The following is a 23,176-nucleotide window of genomic DNA, read 5'->3' as shown; positions in this document are numbered from 1 at the left end:
AATGGGGGTCTCAGCTTCAGCCACTGGGATGGGACTAGTGGGTGTCCCAGACACATCTACCGGGGGGACAGGGATGAGCAAATTGAGTGGGAGGCTCAGTGACAGCAGCTGGAGCAGGACTGTGGGTCACAGCCCCTGTGCATGGTGCTGGCTGCTGGGGGTTATTGGAGTGTTTGCAACTTCCCCAAACCTGGTGTGCATGGGAGTGTGCCTGTGCAATTCACTAGCAAACTTCAAGCTGAGTAGGAGGCCCTGGGTTTGGGCACAGGGTCTGTGCTGGTATTTGAGGGGAACTCATGAGTGTGGGGTGCCTGTGAAATGCCTCTGTGAATGCATGCATGTTTGCTACTGGGCACAGGGCTGGACCACTCAGTGAGTACAAGACCTCTGGAACAGGTAAGGGGGCCTGCAATCCAGACGGTGGTATTGGACAGACAGAGGGACTGCACTGATACTTAAGGGATCTATGACTGTACATACACTTCTGAATCTAGAGTGGTGTGGGCTTTCATTTATGAACTTTTATCTCTAGCAGCCAGAGGAAGGAGAACCGCTCATCTATACTTATGTTTTACGTGAGTCCTGTATGTCACACAGGAGTTGAAGGCAGCACCTTGTCTGTGGCAGTCTGTATAGCCAGCCTTGTCAGCATCCTTTGTCATCTGTGTGTGACTGGGATACACACTCAGCTTTGCTGCTGGTTGAACATGCAAACAAGAAAGCAGCAGCCACAGCCATCGGCCTGGGATGGAGATCCCCATCTGTCTGGGCACACTAGGCTGGGTGCCAGTGGCCAGGCAGGAGCAACCCATGTGCCCAGAGCTGATGGAGGTTATGGTCACTTATAACATCCCTTAACAACTGAATCTTCCCCAACACCTTTCATCTTCAAGAGTCTGACCCTTCAACAGTAATGAAGGGGGTGCAGGTAGATGGTGATTATCAGGTGTGAAAATGGAGCCTCCCATGAAGGTAAAGGCTGGAAGCTGGTTACAGAGGATGGCTCCTGCTCTGCCTCCAGATTTGCAACTTTTTGACAGACATGCAAATGTCGTTCACTTATATGACACTGTCTAATCAGGTAGTCATTAAGATAATGCAGAAAAGCTATGTAACATTGTTTATTGGCAAGCAACCATTGCTTTAGTAACAATATTATGTCAGATACTGATGTAACTGAAAAGTCTGAAATGGGAAAGATATAATGGGAAAGATAAGTCTACTTACTAGTGCTAAGGAACAATTCTGTATTTTTTTTGTAAACTGATAAAACCTGATGAGAAAGTGTATTCTACTTTAACTTTACATCTGACGTGGGTTCAGAGCGTATGAGATCTGTAAGTCATCCACTCCATACCATTGGGAGCCATACCCTTAAGTGAATGACAATAATGGAAACTGGCACTCAGATCCTGGATTCTGCACAGTTCCATCAAGTTAAAGAAGAACTTCTTGTCAAACGAGTTGATGTAAATTCCAAAAGCATTACTTCTTTGGCTGCAACCATCTTTCTCTGTTAAAAAAAAAAAGAAAAAAAAACATGCAAGTACAGGCATTTAGTTTTCTAGCTAGGTCTAGAAATCATCAAGATGTACAAGTAATCTCTGTTTTAATTATTCTGAATCAGGTCCTTAAGAATTCACTAATAACTTTTGTCTGTGTGCCATTTTGACTTTTTGCATATTTACTGACTCAGATTCCAAGGTTCCTATTTGCCAGGTAGCATCTGATGCACACCAAGCATATTTTTAAATGTAACTTCCCACACTATTGCTAATGTATTTTGACTTAAATTACACGACCAGCTATGTTAACCAATATTAATTTAAAGCATATTTTCTTATGTTTTATTGTCCTTTCCTCCTATATGCTGAATATTTTGCTAGAAAATGATGTAGATAAGTTGGGGACAACATACTGTTGAATAACTTTTTACATTTCCTCTGGGTCTCCCAAGAATACAATGAATCTGTTCAGGTTCCTATAGCCAGATGGACAAGTTTTCTGGCAATCAGAAAATTGAAGTGTAATAAATCTAAATAGAAATCTTGATAGGACAGCTCCCTAGAGTTTCATACATTTCTTTTGCATTAATTATTCTCTTGGAGTTTCAAACTACATCCAATCAGTGTTGTAACATAGAGAAAATCACTGCACTAAGCATAACAGAAATTCAAGTGTGAAAACCACTCCTCAACTGAAGTGCAATTGCAAGCATTGCAAAAAATCACTTCAAAGTGTCTGTAAACTTTTCTTTTTTCTTTTTTTTTTTTAAAAAGACTGCATTAACTAGCTCTTAAAGACTGTCAAATGACATTGTGGGCACAGATCTGATAACTGCCAAATGAAAAAAACACCAACAACAACAAAAAATCCCCCAAACAATAAGAACACAGAAAGATTATTTCCAATAAAAATAACTGCAATGCCAATTTTGTTTCACCAAGTTAAAAGCTGTAAAACCACATTCTAAATTTGGATAAGAATATTCCTATATTACTTGTATTTCTTGAAGTGAATCATGGTCATCTTAGCTGCACAAATTCAGTTTCACTCCTACCCCGAGTAAAATATAGATACTTAGCATTTAAAACTTATTTTGCAGCACATGCCTATGTGGAAAGAGTGGATGGGCATTTTTTTACCTAAAAGCTAAGTGTAGCTGCTGGTTAATAAGGCCATGGCTGCATGATGGCGCCTGTCCACCTGCTTGTGGCCATGCCAAGCCGCATTACAAGGAGGTCATGAATCTGCTGGAGCTGCAGAAACAGGTCCCTGCTGCATGTGGGTGTCAAGAGGTGCTGTGGCAGGATGGCTGCAGGGATGGAAACTCGCAGAAGCTGCTGTCACATCACAGGCATTGCTCCAGGATCTGCCCGACAGTCTGGGCATGGTGTGAGAGGAGAGCTAATGTTAGTATCCCATGTAATTACATATTATGCTGTGTAATTACCTGTAATTGCCTATTATTTATAAAATGCCGTACTTATGGAGTATTATTAAAACTTTTCTATGGTAGCATAGTCCTGTTCTTGTCAGTGTTTCTAGTGTAGAAATCACATTCTTTATGTATTAACACATCAATCTGGACATTAAACTGGCTCTGACATAACTTTTTGGTCATCATTTCAATCTCTTAAAATGGACAAATCAGAAACAAAACGTATGAACTTAATGCCGAAGACACGAAAACCTAAGACTGAATATTCTAACATTACATTTTTGAAGAAATATATTTTTACTTCACTTTGCTTATATGCCCAAATTTCTCCTCCATATAGCTCTGATAGGGAGGATGCAAGAAAAATACCTATGATCAGCCATGAGAATCGATATTCAGTATATACTCGATAATATGTAAATTCTCAATTTAATTTTCAGATTATGTGGTACCAAAATATAGGAGGTTCTACAGTGATATATTATAAATGTTAAAACAAACTGTAAAGTAAACCTAGACAAAAAAGGAAAATGTTATTTTTGTAATACACCCAAGGACCACCAGGTGCCTCTGTAATAAAAGGAATGTAAAAATGTAATGTTTCAAACAAAAATTCAATCTCCAACCCACCAAAAAAAACCCCAACAACCAAACCCAAAAAACAACCCAACCCCTAAGGATCAGTTGAAGCTGTTATAAAAACTAACATTATGTGGAAAGGTGAAATGTTAATATAAGATCAGCCAAATTCTGCTGCCAGTGTCAACAGTATTAATGCCATCACAATTAAGTTTTCAATTCAGATTCTACTTCATCTTACACCTTGCAAAAACTGCATTCTCATGCAAAACATTTAAAAACTCCCCAAAGAGTACCAGATAACATGCAATCATCTGTTTTTCTAATTAGACATCAAATTATTCCGCTACAAGTTTATCGCTACTTTGAATTTAGCTATGATTAATGGCAACCGTATTACCAGTTTAGTTAATTTTATGAAACAGACTTAGGCTGTATCTATAGGAAGGTACTGACACACTTAAAGTGGTACAAACCCAGAATCATAAATGCAGTCACAATAGGGAGATACTACCTAACAGTACAGCTTATTCCTGTAATGGAAGAGATATAAACAGCACTAACATAAACTGTTTATAGCAGCATAATTTTGCACATTATCTATTACAAAATTCAATATTTAATGATACAGTTACTTATATTCTTGCTTGTAATACCACCTGTATTACATATGAAGACACAAGAAGAATGGACAATGTGTATAAACAAACTGAAAATCTTGCAACAGCAAGAAAGCTCTGAAAAGCAGCCTTCAGCAGGCCACAAGGTGAAGCTTGTATCTTGTCTTTGTTGAATCTCCCCATCTACCAGTTTCAAAAAAAGAACTATGTAGGACAGCAGGACCATTAAATCTTCCTAACATTATGGTCTGGGAGGAGCCTTTGAAATCTTGTATGTGAACTTGTCTGTTTCATTTCCAATGTTTCATTGATTGCTGACCTTCCTAGAATTCCTACCTTTTCCTGCTGTATCTCCCAGGATTTCAGCAATATTCTCTGTGCTTTTGGCTTCTTATCTTTCTCTGACTTTTTTTTTTTTTTTTATACCTCCTGCTCAGTTCATTTACTAGTCATCCCTCTTCTTCTTAAATTATCTTTCTTACACTAAACTAGTTTTTATTTTTTTAAAACAATCTATTTAATATAATAAAACAATATTTTATTAAACAATCTATTAATAGTAATTTATTAATCCCATATTTTGTTTCAAATTAAGTATTCATAGTAGAAATAATATAAACACAAAAACCCTTGAGATTTCTCTAGACCTCATCTATCATTATCCCATTTCTTTTGCATGCCACATGCCTTTCCCAAAACATTTTTCCTACTTCAATTTCAAATACTGTTCAAGAACAGTGTATAGGTTTGCAGAAGACAACCGGCTCACAAAGCGCAAAAGTTAGAACAATTGTATTCAATTATCTGCAGAGAAAATAAACCTCAAAGCTGACAAATACAACTTAAGGGATGTGCAAATAGCTTTATTCAAATCTATACAAAACTATACAAAATATTCCTTTCACTTTAAAAGTTATTAAAAGCCAACTATAAACTACCTGAGTAAGAGAACAGGATCACACTGATTTAGCATTTACTTGTCTGTTCCCATTTTCTCCGGTATGGATTTTCCACTAAAGGATTGATGGAGTAAATTGTTTTCATTGTCTCAGTCTAGACAGCAGCCAGATTAGGATCAAAACAGATGCCAGTTCTCATTATTTGGCATACAGACACCAAGTAGTAAGTATGGTACACAGAAAGTGAAATGCTGTGGAAAAGAAATTCTCTGTATTCAGTGAATAGTTTTCCTAGTTTATCCAATACAGATATTAGCAACCTAGTAGTTCTGCTGTTGATGGGGGCAGGGGGAGGAGGGAAAGAAAATTCAAATAATCTTATCAAGACATGTAAAGCTGCATAATCTTTCACTCAAAGGCAGGTAAGAAAGAGATTTCTACCACAGGCTAGAGTCAGATACTTTTGAATTCTAACATGAGCTGTGGCATACACTGTCATGTCTTGACCTGTATCTCAGCCAATAAACCTATGGTATGGTAGTTGGCTTTTCCAAAGGGCTGGACAACTCTGGGGATCATTTGATGAATCCAACATGCTATACTCACAAAGCATTAAGTGAAGGGGAGGTCCTTACCAGGCCGGGTACAGGCTAGTGAGGAAGGTGAAATCCAGTTATTTTTTATTGCTAGAGAAAAAGTATCTACATATGTGTAGGTACAAGCACACATGCACACACACAGAAAGCAGCCCAACAGTGAGGCAACTGCAATGTTTGCTGCTTGTACACCCTATCATTAGAAAAAGAGACTTGGACTCTTAAGTCAAAGGAACTGAACTGTCACTGGAAAGAATTTATCCTTCTCGAGCAAACACCTCAAACATTTGCATGTAAAGCCGAGAAAAGTAACTCCAGTGTAGGGGAGAAAGGCGTGTGTAAGAACTTATGCTGAAGTAGTCAAAACTGAAAAGGAGCCAATCCCAGAATCACAGAATGGTTGAGGCTGGAAGGGTCCTCTGGAGGTCATCTGCTCCAACCTCCCTGTTCGAGCAGATTCACCTAGAGCTGGCTGTTCAGGGCCATGTCCAGGTGGCTTGTGAGTATCTCCAAGGTGGGAGACTGGTGGGGCAGTGCTGGGTCAACCGCACACAGAAAAATGCTTCCTGATGTTCGGAGGGAACCTCCTGTTTCAGTTTGTGCCCGTTGCCTCTTGTCGCCATCACTGGGCACCACTGGAAAGAGCCTGGCTCAGTCCTCTTTGCACCCTCCCTTCAGGTACTTACACAGATTAATAACATTCCCCTTGAACCTTCCCTTCTCCAGACTTAATAGTCCCAGACCTGTCTGGGACTCTTTTAAGAAGTCTCTCAGCTGGATTATTTACCCTTCTAGGACCTACAGATCTGTATTGAAAGAAAGACAAGCTAGCTGAAAACAGGAAAGATTGTAAGAGGTTTTAAAGAATGATAAAGAGAATGATACAGACATTATGCAGCAGGGAGCAAGCCTGTGTTTTCCTAAACGTGCATAAGGTGAGTTGCTGACATAGCAGTATAAGTGGTATGGGATGAGCTCTACCCATGGAAGACAGCTGGCAGCATGACAGGTGGTACGCGCTTTTCTCCTGAAACTCACTTTCCAAGGAATCAGAGCATTGATTTCAGTGAATCAGAGAGGCTGGTGGGCCCCAGCTCTGGAAACCACTCGGGAGATGACAACGGCCACACACGCCGAGACCGTCACTGCGTCAGGGCGCCGCAACCGCCCCCTCCCCGCCTCCGAGGGCGCGTTTCGGCGGCGAGGAGACCCGGGCGCCGGCGGGGGCGCACCGTCCCGCGGCCGGGCCGTGGCTGCCGTTACCCCCCTCCGGCGGAACCACCGCGCCCTCCTTCCCCCGCCCACCCCCCGCCGGCCCGCGCAACGCTGCCCGCGGCCGCCGCCTCCGCGCCTGCGCAGTGCCCAGGGGTCCCGCTGCCGCACGCCGCTTCCCCTTCCGGCCGTGCCGCGGCTTCTGTCAACATGGCAGCGCCGGGCGGGCGGTGGAGGTGGCTCCTCGGGGCGGCAGGTAACTGCTGGGCGGCCGCCCTCGAAGGCGGGAGGAGGTCTGGGGGAAGCGGTGGGCAGCGCTGCGGCGGCCGGGGCCGGGTGGGAGGTGCGGGGCGGCGGGAGGCCTGGGGGGGAGCGCTGGGGGCGTGAGGGGAGGGGGGAAGGGCGCGCTGGCGGTGAGCCTGTCCGCTGGAGTGGGTGAGCACCCGCGGCTGGGCCTGGAGATCACTCACGGTGCGCTTTTCCTTACCTCGCAGTGGTTGCACACGTGTTGGCATCAGGTGCGGGTTTTGTGGAGGATCTAGACGAGGCGTAAGTACTAGGCTGCCTTGCCTTTTTGCTTAAATATCGTTTATCTTTTTTGCGGGGGGTGACCCCAGACGGACAGCTTTGTGCAGAGTGTGGTTGTCAGGAGAGCCACCCTGAAAAAGTTTGTCTTTTTTCTTAGCAGGAATGGCAGAAGGATTGTGCCCTGGATAAAGTAGGTGCAGTTAATGATGCTGAGGAAGACTTTTAATTTTGCAGTTTTTTTTAAAGCTGTTATTACAGATGCTGTTGCCAAAAAACCTTCTGGGGCCTCCTTGTTCTTTCTTTTCGGTAGAGCAAATATATTGGTGAATTGGTGGCTGCCCCAAGTAAAAGCTGCTTGCGTTTAACCAAATTCTTCGTTAGAGTTTGCTGCATACCTGCTGCAGGGAGTTGAGAGAAGGAATATAAGAGCATTCATGCATGACTATAAACAGTAGACGGAAGGAGGCCTGCAGGACTAGTTCATGGTTGCTTGAGGTGCCAATTACATTCCAGTGTAAAAGTGTGCTTTTACAAAAGGTTAAACCCTGAGACCGTGGAGGTGTTGAAATGGGTAGTCCTGCCCCTTAACTTGGTTATGTAGCGTTACTGTTCGGGTACTGCGTTTCTTTAGCAGCTTGATGGCTACGTAATTGCTGTTCCCAGTAAAAAATAACTTTCCAAAAATGAATTTATTTATTTTTTGCCAGAACAGTAGGTTGATCTAAAGTGCTACAAAGTTGCATGATTATTAGAATTGAAATAGAAGATACAGAAAATACTAGCTGGTAGGAGAGGAGAAGGTGGCATTAGATGGCACTTCATGATAAAGTTAAGACTGTCAAAAGTGATGTTTTCATGAGGTTTTGATCCTTAATAAATTGCATCATAGAGCTAAACAGTCAGAAAACCATTCAGTTTTTTACCATATTGCTCATTCAGCTACAGCAGATAATTGCAAGATCAAATGAGGTGCAGTAGAATTACGGGGTTGGGAATAGGAATGTATGGATGGGGGGTACTGAAGACACATCAGATACATCAGCATCTCTGAGTGGTCTTTTAAGTGTTGTGAAAAAAGCAACTGAAGTACAGGAACTGCTTTGACTTGATTTTTTTAAAGCTTGGTTTTGAAAAAAAGCCTCATATTTTCAAGGACTAAAGGTAAAGAGGCTAAGTGAATAAAATAGCATGTATCTGTGCTCCAGCATTGTGTTCCCATATCATGTTTTCACAGGTGTAAATTTAAATGTAGTTGCTCTTTTGGAGTGAAGAAGCATAATTTTGTAGTCACATATTTTTTTATGAAATAGCTGATAAAAGAAAATTGTATTTTATAACACTTGGGTTTTTCAGTTACAAACTACACAGATGTCTGTATTTGCAATTGGGAGTAAGAATTAAATAGTGAGTTGTTCAGGACAGGTTTGGTTGTGGGTTTTTTTTACCTTCTTAGACAACTGGCAAATAGTCTAAAAGGTCAGGAAAACAATTTTTTTAAAAATTGGAGTGATAACTGGTGAAAGTTTCAAGTTTTCCATTTTATAGATACCTAAATAATGAGTTTTTGCTGTTGCTGAAAACTTTGGGGTTTATTTGAGTTTTGGTAGTTGCAAACAATGCCTGCTAGCACAAGGTGCAGGTCCTTTTCCCAAGCTTACAATTTATAGGAAAACAAGTAGCAGGTGAGAACTAACAGAGGTGCAAGTTACTCAGCATCACCCAACAGGGTTGTGGAAGGGATGCAAAAGAGGAGCTATAGTTCCTGTCAGCTTATGCTGATCTAATTGCTGTCTGCCTCACAAGATGAGTACTGATCTGGTATTTGCAGGCTTGTTCCAGTATGATAACAAAGGAGACTGAAAAGGGGAATATTTTTCTGTCTGTGAGGATGCATTTCAGGATCAAGGCAGGATCAGAAGCATCAGAAACAGTGCAGGGGGGGTGAGAAGAGACAGGAGGGAACAGAAACAGCAGCTTGGTTGGTTTAAGGCCCTTGTAGTTGTGGTCTTGGTCTTCAGTCTTGCTTCATGCTTGTTTCTTTTAGCTATTAGTGAAGAAGTGAGGTGCATGGATTAAACGGAGGTTGAGCCAACATTTGATCATGTAGTGCCAGATATTGGGAAGGTGTATGTATTTGAGACAAATAATTTTGGTTCAGGGATGTGCAACATCTGTCATCTTTCCACCAGTATGATTATGCCTGTGTCAGCTGACAAGGGAGAGGATTGTACACAACAATTAAAAAAGGCACTGAAATTTTATGCTTGGAAATGTATTTATAGGGCCTAGAAACAGCACCTTCAGAAAATTCTTAAATACCCATTTCCATTTTTGTTCAACAGTATGTTGAACTTTCAAAATACTGTCTAATAATTTATTGATTGATATTACCAAAACTAGAATGAGTTTAGATAGTTGGTTTTTGTCACAATTCAGATTATAGTTTCTGTGGAAGTTGATTAAATAAGTGCTTGTAAATGAGTGGTATAACTTGAAATTCATTATAGTAAAAGCTACAGTATTTTTTATAATATCTTCGGCCAAAGTTATTAATTTGCATTGGAATGTCTGCTTCCAGATGTTTCTTTTCATTCCCCCTTTTCCTTGCTGTCTGCTGGTTTTGTAAGATTTCAGTCTACCTTTCTCAGTGCTTTAACGCTCTTTGCAATCTCCCATAAAAATGATACTGTGGCAGGGGGACGAGAAGGTCTCATTGCAAATCTTTTTACAAACAAACACTAAATCATAGCACGGGCCAGGATCTGACAATTCATTAGCTGCTTTCTGCCTCTTGCATCATAACCAATTATGTGACATTGGTTTTGGAAGTTAGCTGGAGCATCGTTAGAGTTCTCAAGAGATGCTAGGCTCTAACTAGTTTTTCCAGTAGTTCTGTAGCACTTAGGGTGGTGAAGTAAATTTTTAGCGAGGTGGTCAGCTAGGCAATTTTGTGACTTAAAAATGCAGCTTTCCTGTAACAGTTCTGTGTTAGTTGCTGCAAATACCTTTTTCTGCTGTACAAGCTTTGCAACCTTGGTATGCCATCAATAAAATAAAAAAGGCTCGAATCTACCGGTGAAAAGCTGCAATTCTAAGTTTCAAACACCCGGTGCTGTAATTAGGTTATATTCATGATTTCTGAATTATTTCTTTCAAACAGTAGGCCAGCATCAGCATTAGTATTTCTTCAGGATCATTATGGTCCATTACAAATGATTTAATTTTAAATAAAGTATAATAAATGTTCTCTGATTCTGTTTACTGCCTATGAGCTATTTATAGGCATGCAGCATATGGGAATTGATGACTTGGGCTATAGCTTCTATTAATTGGATCTTGAAGTGTAGATCACACACTTATTGTGTAATTATATATATATTCATTTCCTTTCACAGTAAGTGTTACAGTAAGAATGTTGTATACCGTATTTTACAGCATGTGACATTACTACCAGTTCTAGTTACTTTTACAAAGCCCATCTTACAAAAACAAACCTTACATTAAAATTCTGATTATGTAATTCTCAACATAGAAATAAAATAATACAATAATTTCTATGATCTTGTAGTGACAAGAGTTCAGTGAAATGTGTAAGCAACACTTCAAGAGGTACCAAGGAACTTTGATTTATCATGTTGTATTTTGTTTAAGAGGGTTTAACATTTAGTGACAGATTTAGGATTAATAAAGCTAGTCAGTTCATGAAGATGTCATTAGCCCAAGTGTTTGGTACTACTTGTGTATCTCTGTTATTGATAAAAACTTGAACATTTTTATTCCATTAAGTTGGTTTCTTGTGCACACCTTTGATAAAAATATAAACTGACATACCTATAGCAGAATGTTGAAGGAGGTTGAACTAAAATTGCTTTGCATGTTAAGATTAAAGATCATTTGTTTAGTCTACACTCAGTAAACCTAAGATTAACAGCGTAAACCCATGCTGAGTCTCTATTAGTTGATCTATAAAAACGCAACATGTTCTAAACAGTCAACAACAGTATTTAATATAACTAGAACAGCTGCAAAATATTACATACCCTAATCAAATATCTTTTGTGTGTTTTGGTGTTTTCAGATTCCTTACTGTTTTCCTGGGTGGGTTTTGTGTTGTTTGTTTGGTTTTTTTTCTTGTCTTGGCAAATAGTTAGAGAAACCTAATGAATGCAACTGTGTAGGTAGTATCACATGCAGGGACAATCTTAATACTGAAAAATAACTATTTCCTCTTTATTCCCGTCCAAAAAGAAAGAAACAAAACAGAAATCTTGTATCTGTAGTTTTATACCAACTTAATTGTAGGCTTTGTCTGTTTCACACACACTTATTTATTTTCTGATATATCATATATTGATTTAATTTTTTCCCTTCCTAGGTTTAAAGAAAACCGTAAAGATGATATTTGGCTCGTGGATGTGAGTATATGAGAAAAATTGGAAACCTCTTAGTGGAAATCAAAACAAACTGTATAATGCTGTACTCTGTAGTAAGGTTGCTTCTTTGTTTGGAAGATCATTTGTACATGGTGCAGAAAAATTACGTAATGGTAATTCTTCTGACAGGATGGATAAGCAATCTGTCTATTGTTCAGGATGAACCAGGAATTAGACGGAGTACTGCATGCTGACAGCCTTCGTTCTGTATTTTATAGTCCTTAAAAAAGAAAAGCAGATTACCTGTCACTTACAGTCAGGAGGTGATAACCGCTGTTCAGAATTTTTATAGTTCTGTTCTCTAGTTGTACCAATTAATTTGTGTTCTAATATTTAGCACTCTGAAGCGTGAGAGGCTCCTTTTACTTCAAATACGATAGAAAAGTAAAAAAAGCCTCTCACACTTGAGGCGGTGGTCCTTATTTCAGAGGCAAAGAGTTATTAGATTGAGCTTGTTTGGGAATGAGATGAAATTTTTTTTAGCTAACCTAAATATGAACTGTAATTATCAAATTGTGTAGTTCAGGTTTGTGGGTTTTGAGTCATGAAAACTATATGTGCTGATTCAGAATTGATCAGTAATGTATAGGAAAACAAAATCCAGCTTTGTCAAGTTGTGACCTGATCTTGTTACACCAAAACATTGATATCTTCGATAATAATTTCACTGAGGTGTTGCAGCAAGACGTAGGCAGAAAGATGAAATGAAGTCTTTCAGCTCTGACTGACCCTGAGAAAATGGGATCAATTTTACAGTGTGCTTGTATAAAAATAGTTGCTGGAAAATAAGGCTTGCTATTTATTTGGGACTTAATCGTAGAATCAACTTCTCTTATTATTTCTCTTCATTAACTTCTCTCTCTCCTCCCTTTATTTATTTATTAAATCAAATGTATTTGCTTCTCAGTTTTATGCACCTTGGTGTGGCCACTGCAAGAAACTGGAGCCTGTGTGGAATGAAGTGGGTATAGAAATGAAAAACATGGGCTCTCCAGTAAAAGTTGGGAAGATGGATGCAACTTCCTTTTCTAGTAAGTATGATTTGGTTAGGGGTAACTTCATGACATATACTGTTTTGAAACTGTTCTTCATTTCTTAAAGTCATTCTTCTGTATCATAGCGAATGTATGCAAACAGTCGTTGCAGAACAATTTCCTGATCTTTTTATTTCTAAAAGTGACAACATGCTGTAGTATGTGCGTTTATCACGCTTGTTTCTGCTTGTGTAGGGAATTCGTCCTGACAAATGGAAGGTAAAAGATTTTTTCAAAGATCTGCTATTGATAAGCTTCTCGGAGTACCATTATACAAGCATCTTTGTGGTGTTTGTCTCTTGACAATATCTGATTTTAGTGTTTGTGTTGCTGTTGGAGTGTCCTTGAGCTCTTGCTGTTACTCTCTTCAGTTATCAGTCCTTAAGATGTTAGACCAAAAGCCTGCTGAAATCGCTGAAGTTGTTACATCAGTGTTGAGCCAATTTCTCCCCATGTTTCTCTGTAAATGTCTTGAATCAATTTCAGATATCTTAATGCTTGCTTTTTTGATGATGCCTTACATATGTGCTGACCTTTTCAGAGAAAACCCAAAACTAGGTATTCAGAGAAGTGGTTTGGGTAGACATGAGAGAATTGTTGCATGCTTCGCAGTATTTTCTTAGTTTTAGGGTACTTGTTTATTGTCATTTCACTTATGTCTACATTGAACATAGGGAGCGGTGGGACCAAGTGAGACCTGTATGTAATAAAGCTCAGTTAATAATGTAATGTTTTTAATTAATACCCATTAATCCTGATCATTCAGGATTGTCACATTTACATAAAATATTATGCAGAATGCTTTTTTTCAAAGATACTCGAGTTTTTCAGTGCTTACATGTAGCAGAGTTTGGTCTTTTGACATCAAAATGATTTTTATCTCAAACACTAATTTATTGTATGTAACTGTTTCTGTAAAGCCATGTAAATCTGACCTCATGTTTCATCTTAAAGATACCTGTTTGCTAAAGAAGCTAAAGAAAAATAAGTCTGGGGAAGAAGTGGAAATAGATCTGGTGGATCTCTAATATTCCAGTTGTGTATAAAATTTTAAATCATACACATTGTATAAACTTTTACCCTGAAATATTTGCATCTGTCATCCTGATGCCACATTTTGTATTTGATACCTGAACAGAATTGAAATATTGGTTTTGTTGTAGAATTTGGTTTTACATGTTTAAAAATTACTAAAAACTGCAAGGGTCTCTGTGCCCTTGAAATGTTTTTCTTCTCAGATTTGTTACCAGTTTTATGAAGAATAGAGTCCAATAAATCTTTTGAAATAGTTTCATGCTTTTATTTTGAAAGTGGAAATTTTACAACATCTGGATATGAAAAGCTCAGCCAACTCTACTTAATGTCTTCTCAGTAATTCAATCTTGAGAACATCAGAAGGAAATGCAGCTGGGCATACACATGTAACTAAGAAGGAACTTCAGTGGTTGGCTCTGCATAGTTTGTGTTCCTAATAAGAATATGAAATAGCGTGAAAAATCTGAACTCTGAGTAGCTTGTCATCAGAGAATTGACATCCTAGATGAACATATAAAGCATCCAATACCTGTTGCCTCTGGTAGCTGTTAGGGATGAGGATACAGCAGTTATATCAACCTGGCATGTTATCAGTTGAATTTTCACGGGTCTTAGCCTCAGAAGTTCACTGAATGTGCTCAAAGTAGAAACACATCACACTGGAGGCTACCATAATTGCTACTGTTTGCCTATACTGCGTTCTTCATATCAAGAAGTGAAGGTGATGGTAGAAATAAGTCTCTTCCATGATATTGAGTGGATTTTAATAATCTCCGTGGCTAGGCTGTTTAAAAAAATATATTAAAAAATGTCTATTTTGTGGTTCTCCTGACTGCTGAAGAGCTATGCAAGGAGAAATTAGCTGCCTGTCAACAGCTCTTGTGATTGAATGTTCTAATACACATTTTAATGCATTCTAGTTCTGTGTAGTATAACTGTGAGAGAAAAGGATCAGAATTAAATTGATTCTGTACACATATTTCTTAGATCAGCCTCCTTTGACTAAGATGTTGGTAGGTGAGCTACTAGTTTTATTTAGTTCTGTATGGTTAAGGTTTTGCTCCAGGCAAGCAACCTTAGGGTCATGATTTCTAAACTGTTACTAGAGCGCTGCACACAAATCCTCCCATGCCTGCTGCTTTTGCATGTGTTTGGTAGCTTCAGAATGTTAATGTTAAAAGTACTGAATCTTGGTGATTTTTGTGTGCAGGGGTTGTTTTTCAGTAGGGAATTGCACAAACATTGTCAGAATTTTAGACTTATTCTAGCTTTTTTTGAAGACTACTTAGTTTAACTTTTGGGAGACGCTGAACTGACTGGCAAGTGTAGTTTAAGGTGGCAGTTGCTATGTTGACAACTGGAAAGGTGGTTGCAAATTGTATTTCTCTAATTAATGGGAGCAAGATACAAGGTTTTAAATAAATGTGAGGTGGAGGAAAAAGTTCTGCAATTGTCTTACTTTTTACCACTTCAGTAAGCAGCAGGTAACTGATAGCTTAGAAAGTGTCTGTTTCTGGTGAAGCTGATGACTGTTGATATTTACCTCTGCAGAATATGTTTTAAAAACTTGACTTTTTTGTAACTACTACAGTATTTTACTGCACTTTTTTTGTTACCCATTACTGTAGCCCATGGGTAGTTATTTTTATTTTATATTTCTTCTAAGAATTAGTATTTACAATTCTACATCCATGATACTTACTTCTTGCCTCTGATGCTTTCAGCCAATTGTTTGTACATATTAAAGGCATACTACCTGGTGAAAACTGAGCAAGCATGTCTATTTAGAGGATTCTCCTGCCATTTGACTTTTGACATATGATTTGAGAGCCAGTGCTGGGACCCTGCAGTACCTCTGAAAGAGGTCCAAAATTTAATGATATTGCTTCATAACAGCAGCTTTTTGAAAGCAAGTAAAATTCATACTGAACTAAATTGTAAGTTTTCTCACTTATTTATGTGGCTTGCATAGTAAACTGTGTTTAAAGATTAAGGTAGGAGAGCAAGAAAGTCTTAGTTCACTTCGACCTTAACATGTTTCTTTCAGGTATTGCATCTGAATTTGGAGTGCGAGGCTATCCAACGATTAAGCTGTAAGTTAATGCTTCCCATTGGGTTTCTAACAGTTACCTATCCTACCACTTACTGTTAATCTTTAAGGATGAAAACTTTGATGGCATAGAGATGCTTTGAAAACTGGGTTTATGTTTACTTTTTTCCTGTGAGTTTCCTAAACCTATAAGAATTCAAAGAAAGTCTGTTAGAATTAGGAAAGCTTACTTGAATATTCTTACAATGTGAGTGTGCTACATCCTCTATCGGCAGAGTACAGTAAACTGACCAACAGTTCATGGAAGCTTAACTTAATAGGTAAATTCAGATGTTTTTGCAGGTCATTTGATACTTTTCCATTATAAAAAAGCAGTAAAGAACTTTATATGTTTGTCTTTTATGACTGAGCCATAAGCAGTATAAATACTGAATGTTTGGGGTTTGGGTTGGGTGTGGAGGGTTCTTTGTGTGGTCATAAGCAAATGTTCCAAATGATCTGTGTGTTTAAGAAAGTAAATGATTGCTGTGCACTAGAAAAAAAAATTGTAAAAGAATGTTAATTCTTTTACTCCATAATTTAATTGTATTGTATTATTGAGTTTTATTTTTTGCTGACCACTTCTTTTACTTGATTATTTGAAAAATTACCTGGCTTACTGCTTGCTAAAAAGTGACTAATAAACACATGAGGATTAATTCTACATGTGCAGATGTAGTTTAATTGATTTCAATTCCATTCTTCTTTTGTCTTTCTTATTTATCTAGCTTAAAAGGTGACTTGGCATACAACTATAGAGGACCTAGAACCAAAGATGATATAATTGAATTTGCTAATAGAGTGGCAGGGTAAGTATACTCTTCTGTGAGACTGGTTTTGGTGACTTAAAACTTCTGTAGGATTTTTGGGATGGGCCAAAAACTGAATTATTTAAAAAAGAACAAGACATTGACATGAAGTTAAAACCTACGATACATGTGGTTGTATGTGAGACTGGTGAGGAGTGGCATGGAGAAGATAAGTAGGGACTGGATAGTCACAATGCCTTCTTTACAGTGCAAGAACCAAGGTCTTTTCAAAGTATCAGAACATATAAACAGTGAAACTCATGGAAACTGGAATCAAGAATACTGACCTAAATACTGGTTGATAGACATCAGTACTAGGGCAGAATCTGTGTAATACTCAAAGGTTATCTTAGAAATTGGTTCAATATGTGCTTAGACATCTGAAAAGTAGCAGCATTTGGCAACATAAGGAAATTACTGTTACAGAATTATTCATAACAATTTCTGCTGGGTTTTCTTCCTTCCCTACAGTGGCCTGTGGCCTCAAAATGTTATAGACAGTAATCTTTGGGGAGAAAAAAGAATCACATTTCTTTCCTTCATTCTTAAATATCATTAAAAAGCATTCATATAGGTTTATAATATTATTTACTGTTCAGACTTCTATAGTTTAGAAATATCAGTGATCTCAATTTGCCAGAATTTTGTAAGTTTGTTTATTTCTAAGACCACATATTCTAACTGCTGTGCTTACATTCAGAATTTATCTCTCAAATGATTGAGACCTTATTGTAGCTGGGAAGACCATGTTGTGGCCTTTCATTATATAAAAAGGGCTTACAAGAAAGGTAGAGAGAGACTTTTTATCAGAGCTTGTACTGACAAGATAAGGAGTAGTGGTTTTAAACTGAAAGAGGATATATTTAGATTAGATATTAGGAAGACATTCTTTACTGCGAGGGTGGTGAGGCACTGGAACAGGTTGCTTGGAGAAGCTGCAGATGCCCCATTCCTGGAAGTTTTCAAGGCCCAGTTGGATGGGACTTTCAGCAACTTGGTCTAGTGGATGGTGGATGCCCATGACAGGGGTAGGGGTGGTTGGTTGGACTAGATGATCTTCAAGGTCCCTTCCTACCCAAACCATTCTATGATTCTGTAGCCAGTAAATGGCATGTGTATTTACATCACGGCAGCAGCATTTTGTACTAAGATGTTAATTTCAAATTTAAGGGTGCCATTTGAGGAATATAACAAGTTTATCTGGGGGGGATTTTTAGTTTTGTTGCTTTTAGTTGAAACAAATAATAATTTGAAAAATTAAATGAATTTGCATTGGGGAACTTATTTAAAAAAACACAAAAAACCTGTATGGCATTTTCTTGGGGATTTTTATTTGTTTGTGTTTTGCAGCTTGCAGCAACTGAGATTTTTCTTTCTCTTTTTTTTTTCCTCCTGCCAGACCTCTTATCAGGCCACTTCCTAGCCAGCATATGTTCGAGCATGTACAAAAGAGACATCGTGTACTCTTTGTGTATGTTGGTGGTGAATCTCCTTTAAAGGTGTGAAGCTTGGTTGAATAAAGTTGCTTCTTCGGGCTATTCACAGATGTAGTTTAAAATATTTTCTAAGAGAATGAAGTGCTTCCTTGTAATAAAATCTCTTTTTTTACATTTACTGAACTGTATTTACAATCTTGTCATAACCATATTTTTTAATTACTGTTTGAAGATAATGTATGACACAAGACTTTTGTTTGAAGCATACTAAAAGTTCAGAAATTAAAAAAACATTGTTTGTATTTTTGCAGGAAAAATACATTGAAGTTGCTTCAGAACTAATAGTTTATACGTACTTTTTTTCTGCCTCAGAAGATGTGCTGCCTGAGGTAAGCTGTTTCAGTTTCTACTATTTTCACAGAAATGGTATAGTTCTCCTCATATATGTAACTTTGCTGTTTTGATGGCACAAGAGATGGCTTCTTACAATGTATTTGTCTTTGATAAATTTCAGACTAATTACTGGTTGAGTCTATTTGGGGAAAGAATATAAACCAGGTTTCAGTCTGTTGTTGCTTTGTGTTGGCCAAATTACTTGTTCAGTCATATTAATAAAATTAAACAAGTTAAGCAGAACTCAACGTGGACTGTACAACCTGCTCAGGAAGGGAGGTACTTTGGATTTTAGCTAATGCAAAGCTCTTGTTGCTCCTGACAGCCATTTCACCAACCACGTTTATAACTAGTCTGGGGGTCTGTGGTATGGAGTACCACTGATACCCTAATAATCAGAAAAGTAAGTGAAAAGATAAGTTATTTTCACCTTGTGCAATACAGCTAATCAAAACATTAGTCTACCCAGGGATCAACCAGTCCAGTCTACTGGCTGCAGAATTCTCATATGGTTTTTTGGAGGATTCTGTAGCAAGGAAGTTATTCATAATTAGTCACAAGGGTGGCAAAAATTGCTACCACTGTTGTCAGTCTAACCGTTGTTGCTTACACGTTGGAGCAAAATCAAGAGGCTTTTTTATTTATTGTTATCTCATGAAGCCTACTCCATGCCTGATTATGTGTGACTTTGAAATTAGTTTAGGATTAACAGGGTGAGAACTAGCATAATTTAGTTTTTTAGGCACCTGCGTTTTCCAAGATTGTAAGTAGAACTGACCTCATTATAAATAGTGTATTGTTAGATTTCTGGAAGCCTTGTATCAAAGGCTACCTCAATCTTAATATTGCTCTTTGCACTTCAGCCTCAGATGAGCAAGAAAAGTACTGGTCACTCGTGCAGTGGAAAGAGTGTAAAAAGCTGGAACTCTTTGAGATTATGTGATCAGTGATGTAAGCCATGAGCTGTTTTTCCTACTAAACGTAATTTCCCACAAATGTCATTTAAACTGAAGTAGTAACGGTATGCAATATTCTACAGAGAGAAGCAAAAATGTTACGGTCATTGGTTGTGAGTTGTAGTGAGATTTTGCATGACAGTATTCACTGTTAGGCTTAGTTTTGTCACCTTAGGTAATATTTTTCCAAGCTTCAGGCATTTTTTGCAAGCTGTAAGTTGCAAATAGATTGAGTTGCCCTTTAAAGATGCTAAACTGTTCTGGGCAAACAAGAGAATAAAGCATCATCTAGAATTGCCACCTTTTTGCTCATTCATATAAGATGTTACATTATAAACCTACTGCTTTTATGTTTTATTTCCAAGAAAAGATAATGCAGAATAATTGCAGAAGGCATGCAATTTGGAAAAGCACTCATGATACTTTTGTTGTTTTCCAAACATCAGTAAATTAGACAATTCAGCCAACATCACCATCAAAACTAAGCTCATGAGACAGTCCTTTATTAACCACAAGTACTGTGAGAATTTTAACTTAGAATGGTAGCAAGCAGTGAGAAGTAGATGCAGTATTGCTTCTGTGGCAGTTTACTGAAGACATGAACTGAGTAAGATTCTTTTAGGTTCCAAAGGAAAGATTTCTACAGCCTGTAATTTTTTTTGAGTAAGTTGCTGACCATCCTAAATATAATGTAATAGTATACAGGTGGTAATGCAGGCATTCATTGTTCTGTTTGCCTAAATTAGGGCTGAAGCTATGCCTTTGTATTCCTGTCAGCCTGAACTACAGGAATTAGCCCAGATTTAGTGACATTTTACATGGTAGCAATGTTACTATTTTACTTTACAATATTGACTGTCCATTTAATAGAATTAATGGTATGACAGGTATACTGACAACAGCACAAATTGGGAACAGCATGATTGATAAAACTCAAGTTGTGATCTATCTAAAGTTCACATCCAACCAATAAAATATTCTTCATGCTACTGCAGATACTAGTAAAAATCCTGCTTCATTTATACTTTGTGAGACCTACCTCTCGAAAATGTTTGTTGTGTTAATTTATCACCTTCTGCATATTAGAAAGCTATTTTAGTAAATGTAGACGGAAAACATTTAAATCTATGTTGAGATTTTCCCCATGGACTACACTTCCACATTTTAAGATTTTGTTTGCTTGCTTGTTTAAAAATCTTAATCTTCCATGGATTAATTGAAAAACACCTCTTTTAGTACGTGACGCTGCCTGAATTGCCTGCTGTTTTGGTCTTCAAAGATGGAACTTACTTTGTTTATGATGGTAAGTAAAAGTGGACATTACCTTAAGACACGGTATTTAAAGTACCTATGGAGAAAACTGGAACAATTGTGATTATTATTTTTTTTTTTTTGGAAGGTTGTCTTGGCGTGCTGGGAAATTCCCCAATTTTATGATAAATAACAGCTTCTTCATGAAGGACAAGAGAAAAAACTAATTAGTTTTTATGAACAAAGTGCATTTGGTTTTAGCAATACTGAAGTAGGAGTGATGATATTTGCTATGTGTTCTCAGTAAGATGTAGCTTCTATTATTATATTTTTTGCTGGCATTAATGGACATAAAAAAGTTATCCCTTCACTCACTGTCCAAATTCATCATATACAAAATAAAAACTGTTACTTAAGAGTCACACACAAGATGAATTTGCAGTTCCAAACAGTTAATCAGATTTTCTCTGAAGGCCTCTTCCTGACAGTCACATCTCTGTCTCTTAAAGTTAACTTGATTTTTTTCAAATGTGTACTCTGCTCAGAGATTATGTAAAAGAGTCCAGTTTGAGCTTTTTATGCCTTGGCAATACAGGCTGTATGCTTGGTTAATGCAGCAAGCCTTTCTTCGATAGCTGTGAAGGAGGAGGAAACTGATTCTGCCTTTGTTCTTTGTTTAAATTTGGAGGGCCTTGACTGATACCTTTGAGCATATGTGATGTTCACATTTGTGTTACTTGGATATTGGTAGTGGGAAAGGATCAGATGGCATAACCTCTCCCTATATAACTGATGGAGCATACTATGCATACATAGGACGGTTGACCGTTAGGTCTGTTTTTCCTTGCTGAAACTGTCACTCACAAGAAGAAGTTAAGGAGACATGGACTGTTGTCACTGTAGCAGTTAATACGTAGGTTTAGGCTGCATAAACTACTTTAAGTGGCTTGTCCAGCATGTAAACTAGTAGTGCTTCCTAACATCATTAACAGCAGTATACCAGCCATTTATATAAAAAGTGTATAGCCGTATTTGTGGATATCCATGTATAAGTGCCAGGTTATTCTCAGACTATACTGTAAAGCCCATGCATTACAGTCTGTTAGGTGCACATACACACATGTACTTACATGGCATATCATGGTTTGGCTTATAGATACACTGCACCGCTTATTTATGAAAACATCTAATCTTGATAAGGTTGTTTTAAATGTAAGTGTTTAAGTTGAAAACATCACTCAGATGATTATTCTGCTGTTTTAATTTCTGAGGATCAGTAGTACCACAGCAAAATATTCCAGATGGGCCATCAAGGATTTTCTTCATGATTTCATAGAAAGGCTGTAGTTGTGTTAGTTGTGTTCTTCTTCAATCTGTCGCCTTACTAATCATCCTACAGATAAAAATTCACTCTACAGACTCCTTGATTAGCCTTTTTTTTTTTTTTTTTCTTTAAAACCAGGCCTGGAGAAGGCAAGCTTGTCAAAGAGAAACACTTCTGAATTACATTTTCCTGTGTAGCTGCTTGCTTTTCCCAAATCTTTCAAAACAAGCACAAGGCTCATAATAATCCAGGCTTCTGACTTCCTTTGTAAAAATTTTACTCTTCTGTAATGTACTGGAAACAATCAAACAAGTTAGGAAGATGCAATATAAAAGACTGGATAAGGTTATATGTGCAGCTGTTATGATTGGGCAGAAATTTGAATAACTCACTGTAAGAAAAAACTTAGCAAAATCCATTTCAATGCTCTGGCCTTGCCTAGTGTTTTGGTTTGGGTTTTTGTCTTCCTCATAGCAGGGGGAATGGGATGCAGATCTATGGGAAGCTTTATGCTTGGAATTGCTTGCTGCAATCTTATGACAGTTTTTAACCTGAAGTTATTGGTAATTTACTCAATACAATAAGATTTAACACAAATTTATTTAATGTGCATATATGTGTGTATGTATATGCATCATGTATGTTTATATGTTTTTCTGTTTTACTTGTGATTAAGATCTAATTGTAATGGTGTTGATGTGTATTAGAATTTGATTCTTTATGGGTTATAATATCCAACATCTGAAACTAGCCCTCAGTATAACTGATTCTGAATCATACATAAAAATGTGTTCATTTACGTTCACAATGCTATTAATGCAAAATATACTTTTCCTTGTTTTCTTTCTGTTACATTAAGGTCTCTCACAAATACTGCTTTCTGCATTTTTCTATCTCTACTTTCGTTGAAACTTGACCCCCTCCCTTTAAAAACAGGGATTGAAACTGTTCCTTTGTGCACTCGGTCACATTTATCTTCCAGAATAGTATTGTTTACCCTTAATTTGGGAAAAATAATCATCAAAACATCTTTTCATGCTT

The 23,176-nt window shown here is 37.8% G+C and overlaps 1 protein-coding gene across 3 annotated transcripts in view; it reads left to right on the top strand.

Moving 5' to 3' along the window:
• Nucleotides 1-5,681: 5,681 nt before the first annotated feature.
• The window catches only part of TMX3 (thioredoxin related transmembrane protein 3), a 30,829-nt gene continuing 13,334 nt past the window's right edge, over nucleotides 5,682-23,176 (top strand). For all 3 annotated transcript variants that reach the window (XM_080381148.1, XM_080381149.1, XM_080381150.1), the window contains exons 1-9: nucleotides 5,682-7,103; nucleotides 7,342-7,396; nucleotides 11,751-11,790; nucleotides 12,716-12,839; nucleotides 15,925-15,970; nucleotides 16,695-16,775; nucleotides 18,175-18,274; nucleotides 18,523-18,600; nucleotides 20,797-20,863. In XM_080381148.1, coding sequence (XP_080237274.1) covers nucleotides 6,638-7,103; nucleotides 7,342-7,396; nucleotides 11,751-11,790; nucleotides 12,716-12,839; nucleotides 15,925-15,970; nucleotides 16,695-16,775; nucleotides 18,175-18,274; nucleotides 18,523-18,600; nucleotides 20,797-20,863 — 1,057 coding nt within the window. In that variant the 5' untranslated portion in view covers nucleotides 5,682-6,637. The remainder of the gene's footprint in view (nucleotides 7,104-7,341; nucleotides 7,397-11,750; nucleotides 11,791-12,715; nucleotides 12,840-15,924; nucleotides 15,971-16,694; nucleotides 16,776-18,174; nucleotides 18,275-18,522; nucleotides 18,601-20,796; nucleotides 20,864-23,176) is intronic.

Source organism: Falco punctatus (assembly GCF_963210335.1).
Source record: "Falco punctatus genome assembly, chromosome: 3".
In the NCBI taxonomy this organism is placed as follows: domain Eukaryota; kingdom Metazoa; phylum Chordata; class Aves; order Falconiformes; family Falconidae; genus Falco; species Falco punctatus.
This window is presented reverse-complemented; position numbering and strand designations above follow the sequence as displayed.